General features: G+C 36.6%; 1 protein-coding gene across 9 annotated transcripts in view; it reads left to right on the forward strand.

Annotated features, from left to right (window-relative positions):
* Positions 1-12579, forward strand: part of LOC106883542 (protein tweety homolog 1-A) — a 160632-nt gene that overhangs the window by 91797 nt on the left and 56256 nt on the right. For all 9 annotated transcript variants that reach the window (XM_052967861.1, XM_052967863.1, XM_052967862.1 and 6 more), the window contains exons 3-6: positions 641-752; positions 2517-2752; positions 6999-7094; positions 11502-11574. In XM_052967861.1, coding sequence (XP_052823821.1) covers positions 641-752; positions 2517-2752; positions 6999-7094; positions 11502-11574 — 517 coding nt within the window. The remainder of the gene's footprint in view (positions 1-640; positions 753-2516; positions 2753-6998; positions 7095-11501; positions 11575-12579) is intronic.

The following is a 12579-nucleotide window of genomic DNA, read 5'->3' on the forward strand; positions in this document are numbered from 1 at the left end:
ACCATCACCACTGTCCACTTCCCCTACACCACCATCACCACTGTCCACTTCCCCCCACCATCACCACTGTCCACTTCCCCTACACCACCATCACCACTGTCCACTTCCCCTCCACTACCATCACCACTGTCTGATCCAAGTGTACCTGTAGAATGGTAGTGAGAGGCTAACCTTGACTTTTGAGAGAGAGAGAGATAGAGAGAGAGAAAGAGAAAGAGAGAGAGGTGTGAGGGAGGGACTTAGCTGTTTCACCAGTAAAGTGTTTTTCTGTAACTTTATCTCCAGATATGCAAACCATTTTTATTTTAACCTTTATAAAGACAAGTGACCAAATTGCCATTTTGCATTAGAAATCTATTTGGCTATCTCTCCCTATATGCCTGTATATTTTTCGCTGTCTGTCTATCTTTCTGTCTTTTTGCCTCTCTCTCCTTCTCCTTGTCTGTATCTGTTTGACTCTCCTACATAACAGACAGACCTACACTATCTGTTTATTGAAAATCAAATTCTTTCCATCTACAGCTCTTTTAAATAAGACTTATTCTTTCATATTTTGTTAAAATGATTATTTTTCAAAGACTTCATTTGTATTCTCTTTTCCCAAATGATTAATCAGATTCTACTTTTTCTTCATTTCCAGAGGTTCTCTCGCTGTTGGTTTCTATGGTAATGAAGAGACAAACCGAGGAATGACTAAATTCATAACCCACTTAAAATCCACAACTGGTACAATCCGTGGCTCCCTATCTACAGTAAGTTGGCCATTGCTCTCGTCTTGTAATTTTAATTATCTTTTGTTTAATGAATGACATTGGCAGATGTGGAATGACAGCAGCCATGGTCTTTGAGTTTCCACGAGTAAAGAAAGATAGGAAGAAACCATGGTTTGTGAGTTGTTGTTGTAGAAAGCAATGCACCAAGTCTCTGAGTTACCCTCAAGTTGGGGACCTGGCCTGAATGCTTTCAGCATAGCGGACTCTACTTAAAAGTAGTGGATTAAGATTATCCTCCAAGTTGAAACGTTAAAAAAAAATTTGGTACAATAGGGATTAAAGTTGATTTGGAAAATGCTGTAATTGTGGGAAAAGAACTTGCTTAAGGACTAAGTAGTATAAAGAATGGTGGCCAATGGGAAGAGGTTTTGATGTTTATGGATGCAGTAGGAAAATGTATTGACTGTTGTGGGCATTGGATAGAGATGGGGATTATTGTGGGCCTAGTGTAGATGTGACAAAATTCACAGGCACATTTGATATATGTGGTGACTATTATCTGTAAATTGGGTGAGAGGTGGTAATTGTTGTAGATGTCTGACTTCAGTGGCACGTGAAAAGACATTCGAGTGAGGTCATTGCCAGTGCCGCTGGACTAGCTCCTGTACAGGTGGCACGTAAAATACACCATTTTGAGCGTGGCCATTGCCAGTACCACCTGACTGGCCTTTGTGCCGGTGGCACGTAAAAGCACCCACTACACCCTCGGAGTGGTTGGCGTTAGGAAGGGCATCCAGCTGTAGAAACTCTGCCAAATCAGATTGGAGCCTGGTGAAGCCATCTGGCTCACCAGTCCTCAGTCAAATCATCCAACCCATGCTAGCATGGAAAGCGGACGTTAAATGATGATGATGATGATGATGATGACACTGGATAGGGTGACAATGTTGTAGACATATAAGGTATGAATAAGTGTTGACAAGGAAATTAGATACAGAGTGCAATGTTCAGCTGTACCTTTTACATATCTGATGATAGTTATAGGCAAATTGTTGATGTGTAATAATATAGTTGGGGTAGGCATTGGTAGAGGATTGGAATAATAGGTTGCATTGTTTGCAAAAGATCAAATATCAAGGTGTATAATGTTGGTGATAATGAGCAACTGTAGGAGGGTGATTAAATTTTTGTGATGTCTAGATATCACTTGAGGTTCAGATTTGGTCATTTGATCACAATGAACTGATTCTTGTTGCTTAGTCTTCCATGATCAGATTGACCAGAGACTATGATCAAAGGTGTTTCAGCCTTGACCATACTTTCATTTGATTTTGTATTAGTCCATAGTGTATTTGATCATTCATTATATTTACTCACTATTAAAGTGACAACACAATATTTTCTCTTCTTTACTCAGACAATGGGTAAGAATCAAAACATTAGTTCAGTTTCTGTGAGGAATGAGATTCTACCAAAGCTGTCTAGACCATCAGGTAGTAAGGTATGATCAGAGAACAATATGATTGCTATTTCTAACAGATCAGGTGACCATATAAAGACACCTTTGTTGGCTCATCTGGTGGAATCTAAGACATGCAATTAAAATATTCATCTTTAACTTAAAACGTGGAGAGAAAATTGTGTAGCCTATAACTGAGATAACTGGAAATATGGAAACAGTAGAGACTATAGAAGAGACAAAAGCAAGTGTAAGATTAGTAAAAAGAACAATGGTAGCAAAACTATATTACTTTCAAATTGCTTAGCTTTAATCCTTCTTTTCCTTTGTATGTATAATTTCAGATTGATACAATAGACCAGTTATCATCCAGAATCACACATAATGTAGCTGAAGTGAAATTTATCTTTCATAGCTCAATAAAGAACAAAACTGTATCTCGTGATGCAATTGAGCTGATTGAGAAGTTTGTCTACAATACAAAACAAATGCGAGATTATTGCTCTTTCATCAGGCAACAAACAGAACATAATCGACTGGATACAATATCTGCTCTTACTTCATTAGTGGAACCCTACAGGTAAGAACATGCTACTTCTAAGGCAGCCAAATAATGGTTTATTATATTCTTTGTTAGATGCTAAATAATGACAGGAATTGTAGAATGATGCACTTTATTTATATAACTATTTATGACTTTGTCTAGAGGAAACGACAGTGCTGTATCTGTGACCTTTACAGACCCTCCAAGATGGGTAATTGATATAGTTTGGTGTTCAGTTTGAACTAAATTCTTTGTAATATATATATATATTTTTTTTTTTTTTGCATTTTTTTTTCTACTTGTTTTAATCATTAAACTGTTGCCATGCTGAGACACTGCCCTGAAGGGTTCAGTCAAATAAATCTATTTATTTTTTTAAAGTCTGGTTCTTATTCTCTTGGCCTCTTTTGCCAAACTGCTAGGTTACGGGGACATCAGCAGCTCAACACTGGCAGTCAAACAGTGGACACACATGCACGTACATACATCCTCACACACATACATCCTCACATACACACACACGCACACACACATCCTCACATACACATACATCCTCACACATACATGCATATGAACACACATACACACACAGAGGAGAATCTGGATAAACTGGGATTTTCAGAAAGAGAAATAGACCGGCTAATTCGTACATTACAAGTGCAATCTGTGAGTGGAACAGTAAAAATATGCAAGACTTCTCAAGTTCCAAATGTGAATTTGTCTGTGTTAACTACACCCCAAAGATGGAGTCTTGTATCTTTGTTGGAAACTGGCTCCCTCCTCAGTGGAAGATTTATAATAATTAAGAAATAGAAGATACATACATACATACATACATACATACATACATACATACAAGTTGACCTAGGACTATAGTAGAAAATACATATCCAAAATACAATCAATACACAATGGGACTGAAGCTGAAATCATATTTACAAAGTGAGTTTCTTAACAACAGAGCCATGTTAAAATCCCTCTAGAATTCTAGATCAATAAAACTAGTTCTCATAAGACGCTATAACTAATTTAATTCTATTGAGTAAACCCACTTGCCAACAAATTTATTATTTGGCATTATTATGAGAAATCTTTATGCATGAAAGAGGAGTAGAACTATAAGTTATAAATTTTATCAGATTTTTATTATCGAAGTAATTAGGTAACTGTTCAAATTTGATGATTAAATTTTTTGTGTATGTGGTTATTTTCTGACTTTGAGAATGGCTTTGAAAAATATAGGGAGATGAATTGATAGTCTAATAATAAAATAATTTCTCTTAGTGATTTATTTTGTATTAATCCAAGCAGTTTCTGTTTTAGTATGTTTGGTTATAGGTTTTTTCAGGGTAAACTCTTTGAAAGGAATGTGACATCATAGTCAGTATCCAAGGGGGATAATTATACTTGGATAGAACTGCAGCATTGCATTAGTCAGCAAAACCTTTTGAGCTATTCTGTGTCACCCCCACCACCACCACATATGCTATATCATCTGTATACTTTGCCAGATAATGTTTGACTCTGTAACATACAGTATCAGTTAGGGCATATTGAGTGTTTTGACACCCTATTTACTCTTTTAAATTTGTAGCTACTTATGATTAGTACAGCAAAACTGAATTCCTAGTTGCATGGCAATTTTATTTCCTTGAAATTCACCGGTTAGCATTGAACATGCATTTTGTGAAAAGCAGCTATAATACTGCTAATAATTTATGTGTGATTTTAGTACTGTAACTTCAGAGGGTTGATACCTCTCATGGCAATATCGTTATATTCAGTCTGGGAAGAAAAAGAATCATCTTAATTTTATGACTCCCTCTAGGTTCTGTTAAAGCAGTGGTTCTCAACCAGGGATCCATATAATATTTTGTGGGGTCCACACCACAAAATAGTAAATTGGGGATCCACAATAGTATTTTAAGGGCCCCTGAGAAAATTTTGCTCTAGATGCATGTATTGCAAAAAACTGCTGGGTTCCTTTCTCTAACATTTTGCATAGTTCAACCTAGACATGTTAATGTGTGTAAAACAAAATAGGAATTTTGAAAAGAAGTTTCTATAAAACTAGGTTTTGAACCTGAAATGACTATGGGGTCAACCAGAATAAAATAATACTCAAAGGGGTCCATAGATAAAACATGGTTGAGAGCTCCTGTGTTAAAGAGAGACTTAGAAGAGATTTAACACTTGCTATTACCAGGAATGTGGCACAAGTGAATCTAAAGATAAAGCTTTTGGTACTTTGGCTGTGATTTTGAAAAACAGTCTTGAATATATCCATGAGATGAGTATCTAAATGTTATTAGATACTTTAAACATAAATTTGAGATAGAAAGGTATATCAGACCGCTTAACAATGTGTTGCACTCATAACTGGCTTTCCAGGTTACCAAATATACTGCAGAACGCCATCTGCTATCCCATCTTCTCAAATTATGTATTCTAAATTATCTCATATCATTTACATGAAAATCTCAGCAGTTAATTTATAATTTGATACAGTAGGTTATTTTTCATTGTAAACATCAAGCCATGGACACGTTGGTATGTTGAACTTTAGTTGAAGCTTTTAGAGATAGAATCAGAGATAAAACAAAAGATTTATGGTATTTAATTTAAACTGGAAAAGCAGGTATTCTGTATATATTATTAGGTCACTCAAATGTTTACCAGCTAACATATGTCCTTTGTGTCCAATTTGTGGACACATCTCCCTCCCAAACTGGGGCTTAAAGCATTCAGTATCTTTTACATTAAAATCTTATTAGTTAATTCAGCTTTTAAAAATAGAAAGTTTTGAGTTGCAACACTGTTATCAGAATACTTTTTCTTAACTGCTTAATATTTACTTTCAAACCTAAATAGTAATTTCTAGTCTATCAGGTTAATAAATGCTTTTAGAAATGAGGAGCGTTTTACATTTAGATACCTATTTTTAAAAAAATTTTTTTTTTTCATATAAATACATATCTTTTAATATTCTGAATATAAATTACGACTTGTTTTTTTTTTCTTTTTTAGTTTTAGATAAATTCCCACTGCAATTAGAATGTAGCCATGCTGGAACTTGAGGGATTTTTCATTGATTATATTAACACCAATGCAAATTTCAGTTTGGTGTTTATTTTAAAAATCTCCGGTTAAATATCCTTTGGTGTGTAGTGACACAACACTAATTTAAACTAGACAAGCATTAACACAAATCTAAATACATTATCCTCCTCACCATCATGTTACTTTATTATGTTAGTATTGGATTGGGTGGGTCTTCTGAGTCACCTTCTGTGATAAGTAGGGACGTGGTGTACCTCTTCTAATTCTGGCGTGTGTGTGTGTGTGTGTGTGTGTTTGTGTATATGTCTGTGCTTCTCTGAAAATTGCTGGTAATGTTTTTGTCATCTCCCCCCACTGTCAACAAGGTGGCAAGAATCGTTAGCACACCAGGTGTAATGCTTAGTGATATTTCATCTGCCCTTACATTCTGAGGCTGACTTTGCCTTTAATCCTTTTTGGGGTAGTCAAAATAAGTGCCAGTTAAGCACTGGGGTCAATGTAATTGATTTAACTACTCCTGGGGTAAGAGTATAAAATAAATGCACCCCTCTGCCAAGCTATGTCAAGCCAGTGTTGCAGAGTAGGTGCATCAAACCAGTATGACTCGAAGCTCAAATTCGTGGCCTCAACGTCAGACTGTGGTTGGTGGAGGGAACATGCTGAGGCCTTCGTCCTGCAGTGTGCAATCCAATCCAGTTCCAATCCTCTGTCAACAAATGGGCTGCCAGCATTCCACTTTTGAAGACCTGTGGAATTAAAAGACCCTTTACTTGAAAAGCAGGGAGAGTTAGTAAGAGGAAAGACATTCAATTATAAAACCATTCTTCAATAAATTATTCATCAAGGTGGTGCTCCAGCATGGCTGCAGTCAAAGGACTGAAACAAGTAAAAGTAAAAGAATAACCCATGTTAAGATGGAAAAACAGATATATAAATGAAAACACACACACACACACATTCATGCTTGGATGCGTGCACATGCGCACAGACACCTATGCACACAGCAAGGGCTTTTGTGTTGTTTCTGTCTTCTAAATTCCACTCCCAATATATTAGTCAACATGAGGTTCCCAATAGAAGATAATTTCTCATAGTACCTGATGTTATTGAACCCAGAATCAAGTAATTGTAAAGCTAACCTCTTAGCCACATGACTGTGCCTGATTTTTTTCAGTTATAATTTTGCAATATTATGATTGATTGATATTTTGATTTATTTTAGATGGATTGCTACTCTTTCGCTGTTCAGTGTTCATGCTTTAATAAGCCTCTTGCTGCTTATTGGGATGCTGACTTGTTCCCGTTGTTTGTTGATATTGTAAGTATTCACAAATAAGTGTTATAATTTGCTTGAAGCTTTTGTAATGTGTAAATGATATATATGTATTGAAATCACCTTTAAACAATGCATAGGGGAAAAGTTAGTGAAAATATATGTGTGTGTGTATGTATCATCATTTATTTAATGCTTCTGTTATATTTTGGAAAAGATCCCCACTTAGGAAATATTAGAAAGAAAACAATCCAAGTGCCTGAACACTTTTTCTCTGTAATCTTGAGTTATTTTCTTTTTTTATATTTGATAAGGAGAATCTTTGCCGAAATATAATAGAAGCATTAAACAAATGATGATAGACACACACACACACACACACACAAGCACAGATACATAAGCACACACATAAATTTGTATGTTTGTTTGCAGCTGTGATTGCTCGTATAGTGTAGCAAGGGATATTGTTTGTTGTCAGTTTCTCCTGTCAACAAATCATTTGATCACTTTGTGCATTTGATGCCACATATTTCATTAGAGATCTCTTCCTTGTGAAAAAAAAAAAAAAAAAAAAAGAATGAATTAGAATCACAAAGGATAGTTGACTGAATACTATGCTTTAGAAAGCATATTTGTCCAACCCATGCAAGCATGGAAAAGCAGACATTAAAAATGAATGAATAATCTCCAGTGTGCCATGAAGTTTAAAGAAATCAAGAACTACTGAGTTAGAGTTATGGAATTTTATCAGTCACCTCAATAAACTCCAAGATTAATGAGTAGGATGGTATGAGAGTTAATGTTCACTAGACCAGAAATAAGATTGAAGTCAGTCTGAGTTCAGTGAAGGATAGAACTATTAAATCACTGATTACTTTAGCTATAGAATAGCAGTCAACCAGTTCCTAGTTAGTTTATTCAGTGTGGGCACAGACTTGGAAAGAATGTGTCACTTAGATTAGTAGCTTGTAATTAAACTTTAAGAGATATAAATAAGGGTCATAAGAAAGTAATTTTTTGGAAACTGGTATGAAAATTAGGATGTTCTTTTGAAACAGAACTTGTAGTCGGAAATAAAAGCAGTATTTTAACATCTATGGTTATATATTTTTTATTTATTTGGTATTGCAATTTGTGAATAATAGCACTGTTGGTTACACAGAAATTTTGATCATGAGTGTGACATGGGACCTGGAAATACATGGTTGCGAAGCAAACTGCTATGCTTGCACCCAGGTGTAGGGCTAACCAAATAATGAAACAAATGATTCAATTTTAGTTTTGTATTAACATAAAGTTAGTTAGTGATATTTATAATGTTCAGCAAGACAGAAACTCATGTAGTTTCAGAATGTGTTGAAGGGGAAACTTAGAGATATCTTGGATAGTAAGGCATTTTGAAATACGATGCATTAAAGTGTATACTGGAAAGAGTGTGGGTGTGTGTGAGTAATCGTGTGTATACAATGCCTTCCTTTCAAGTATTTGTAGTGTTTTGCAGCTCATGAGTATAGGTAATGGCATGTTTCTGGTTTCACCCTCCAATCTGGATGATCAACTACACAAATTACCTGTGGGGAAACCTGCTTAATGAGGGCATGAGTCTTTACTGCAGATGTGGGTAGCTAATTCCATATTTTGATTATTCAGAGTGTGAAGTACTGGGCTTGCAAAGAGTGGGTCCCGGGACCGATTTGCTCGATTGAAGGCGGTGCTCCAGCATGGCCACAGTCAAATGACTGAAACAAGTAAGAGTATAAGTATATATGCATGTTCGTGTGTGTGTGTGTGTAATGACACACACACACACAGACACACATACACACCTATGTGTATGTACATATATTCCATAGCCATCACTCATGAGTATGACTTGACGGCATGTACCAAGGTTTTGGTAACTGTTTTCGGTTCCCACATAGTCATGAAAAGACAGAGAAACACTCCTGGTATTCCTACTCTTGACCTAAAAGAATATGAAGGACATGACAGCTGGTGGGTGTGAGAGTTGCTGTAGTATTTGTCTCGCACACATTTCCAACTGCGTACACTGGAGCAACATGAAATGAAAGTTCTTGTTGAAGAACACAAGATGTCGCCACATGCAGGATTTGAACGCACCACCCCATGATTGTGAACCCAACAGCCTGGACCCTGGCCACTGGGCCATATTTGAAGATATGTAGTTGAAGTAAAGGAAAGGTATCTCTTATCTTTTCCTTTTAGTTGTTTCCGTCACTGCATCGCAGCAATGCAGGAGTACTGCACTGCTTGCAGGGGTCATTCGCATATAGTGACCATATACTTTTTCTTTTTTTTTTAAAGTCTGGTACTTATTCCATTAGTTTCTTTTGCCAAACCACTAAGTTACAGAGACTTAAACAAAGCAATATTGTCAAGTGGTTGGGGACACAAACACAAGACTACAGACACAAAAGCACACACAGATACACACACACATGCACTCAAAACATTTCTTCGAAATTGAACCAAATTCGATGACTGGCACCCATGCCAACCTTCCTTCATTGGACACTAAACTCAGCTTGCGAAGACCTGTTGGGGCAAGTGAGATTGAAACTGAACCAAATTCGATGAATGGCACCCATGCCAGTGGAGCGCTAACAGCACCATCCGAGCGGGATCACTGCCAGAACAGCAGTCTCGCTTCTGTGCCAGTGGCACGTAAAAAGCACCATTTGAGCGCGATCATTTCCAGCTTCGCCTTACTGGCACTTGTGCTGGTAGCATGTGAACAAAACATTGGACTGACTCCTGTGCAGGTGGCACGTAAAAAGCACCCACTACGCTCTCGGAGTGCTTGGCGTTAGGAAGGGCATCCAGCTGTAGAAACTCAGATTGGAGTCTGGTGTAGCCATCTGGTTCGCCAGTCCCCAGTCAAATCGTCCAACCCATGCTAGCATGGAAAGCGGACGTTAAATGATGATGATGATGTAAAAATGTTTCTGAAAGTCATGGATACTGTGCTGATTTTTATGATTTCTATAAGCATGTCCATGAATGGTAAAGGTATTGAAATCAAACATTTTGTTTCAAATTTGCTCAAAATTATCAAAACACAGGCTGGTTTTATTTATTTTTTTTTTTTTCTAAACCAACCTGTGTTTTAATAAGGTTAATTTTCATTGTTACTTTCATTTAAATAAAGCTTTGAGCAAATCATTGCTTGATGTTTAGTTAAACTTTTTATGATCGTTTTCACTTTTACTTTTTCTTTAAGAGTTACGCACCCAAAAATTTTTACCTAGTTAGGTCATATTTATTTTCATTAAAGTCAAAAGCTAACATGCTTCTTCAATCAGCTTGTTTATATATGAGCAAAAATCTAAAATAGATTTTGTGGTGTAGGCTTGACAAGTAGTGCATGAGAAGAGTAACATAGTGCACTATAGAGCTTATGAATATACTTTTAGCATTGTTCCATGTTGCTTTGTAGTTTTAAGCCATTATGTAACCCACAAAGGTGACAAGCTAGCAGAAATGTTAGCACACCAAGCGAAATGCTTAGCAATATCTTGTCTGTCTTTACATTCTGAGTTCAAATACTGCCGAAGTCGACTTTGCTTTTCATCCTTTCGGGGTCGATAAATTAAGTACCAGTTGTGTACTGGGGTTGATCTAATCGACTAGTCCCCTCCCCCAAAATTTCAGGCCTTGTGCCTACAGTAGAAAAGAAATGCTTAGTGGTATTTTGTCTGTCTTTATGTTCTGAGTTCAAATTCTGCTGAGGTCAACTTTGCCTTTCATCCTTTCAGGGTCGATAAATTAAGTACCAGTTGCATACTGGGGTTGATATAATCGACTGGTCCCACTCCCCTGAAAATTTTGGGCCTTGTGCATAGAGTAGAAAAGATTATCTGACCCACATGCATAGTACATAGTTGAAAAAGACATTAGTCTTTCTTCTACAATTTAAGATGTGAATGGGTGATTTAAGATTTGGCTGTTATTTCTAGCTTGTCAAATTGCCATAGAGAGACTATGAGAGAGACTATGTCTAGCAGTTTGAGCTACTGTGGACTGGTGTTAGTGATTACTGAAACAACAAGAAAATCTTAAACAAACAAGAAAATAAATAAGAGACAAGTAGTAGTAGTAGTAGTAGTAGTCTTTGTTGTTATTTCTTGATTGTGCAAATCTATAGTCAAATGCATTCCATTCATTCCCGACCATCTCCAGCTCTGTGTGTATTTAAGACTACAGTATCCAATATTGGGTCTTCCTTCTGTTTTTTTTTCTTCTTGAGGGGAAAATGGTTGTTACTTCTAGCTATTCAATGGATCATGCAGGGGTTCCCTAAATGAATTGTGTCAAGTGATCGATTACTAATCTTGACAACTGTTAAAAAATAATTATCTGTGTTAATGAGAAGCAGTAATCGTTATCCCTGTCATCTTACATGTTGATACTTTATTTCTTGTCTCCTTACAGCTGCGTATTGTTCGGGTGCCTGGCTCTGATGTTAATCTGGATTGGTGGAGGGCTTTATCTTGGAACTGCTGTGGTAAGTTACTCTTTATCTCTTTAACCCTTTCGTTACTGTATTTATTTTGAGATGCTCCATGTTTCTTTCAATTACTTTAACCCTTGAGTGTTCACATTATTCTGCCAAAATTAATGCTTTTTCATCCACATTGTTTTGAACTAATCATGCATTATCTTGTAGCTATGAGATTTTGATGAGGTAGCTGTTAATTTTTAAAACGATATTGTAGGGCTGGTGTGAGAGACCAGATCTGGTCAGTTTGAAGATAAAACAGGCAGAATACTTTTGGCCAGATATGGCCGGTTTAAATGCTAAAGGGTTAAATATAACAAAGAATTTAGTAAAATAACTTGGTTATCATGAAGCTAGTGTTAAGAACTTAAATTGTGACTAAGGCTTGGTGGAAGGTCTTGATTTAGAACTTATGAAAACAAGACTTTTGTACTACAGAGCCAGAGCCGGTTTCAGCTGGGTTGGTAACGAAAGGATTAAAGTATTTTCTATCTAAACATTGTAGGCCAGGTCTCCTTTGGTTTGGTCTGATGTCTCCATCGAATTAATATGATAATTATTTCATCCGCTTTCATTTTAACCCTCTTTTTTCTTTTTCCTCCCTCTCACTTTCTTCCTTTTAAATTTTTCTTCTCCCTCCCTTATTGCCTTTCTCTATTTCTTCTCTCTTATCACCTTTCCTTTGTCACTTCTGGCTTACCTTAATAAATCTCATCTCTCTCTTCCACTGTCTCCTGTTGCTCATCCCCCTTGTCTATCTCCATTCCCCCTACTTTTTCCTCTTTACACCCCCTCCGTGTCCCCCCCTCCCAACAGTCCCTCACATTTTCCATTTATTTCCATTTTTCTCTATCTACACTTCTTTCTGACAGACAGTAGTCCAATCACTTTCAAATCACATTTCCCCATCTTAAAAAAATGTAACATACATTGGATAAGTTACTTTTTGAAACACCAGTCTTCTTGAAACACTGGTTGTTCATGGTTGGAATAACTTTGATCAAACATCTA

This window comes from Octopus bimaculoides, chromosome 5 (genome assembly GCF_001194135.2).
Source record: "Octopus bimaculoides isolate UCB-OBI-ISO-001 chromosome 5, ASM119413v2, whole genome shotgun sequence".
Classification (NCBI taxonomy): Eukaryota; Metazoa; Mollusca; class Cephalopoda; order Octopoda; family Octopodidae; genus Octopus; species Octopus bimaculoides.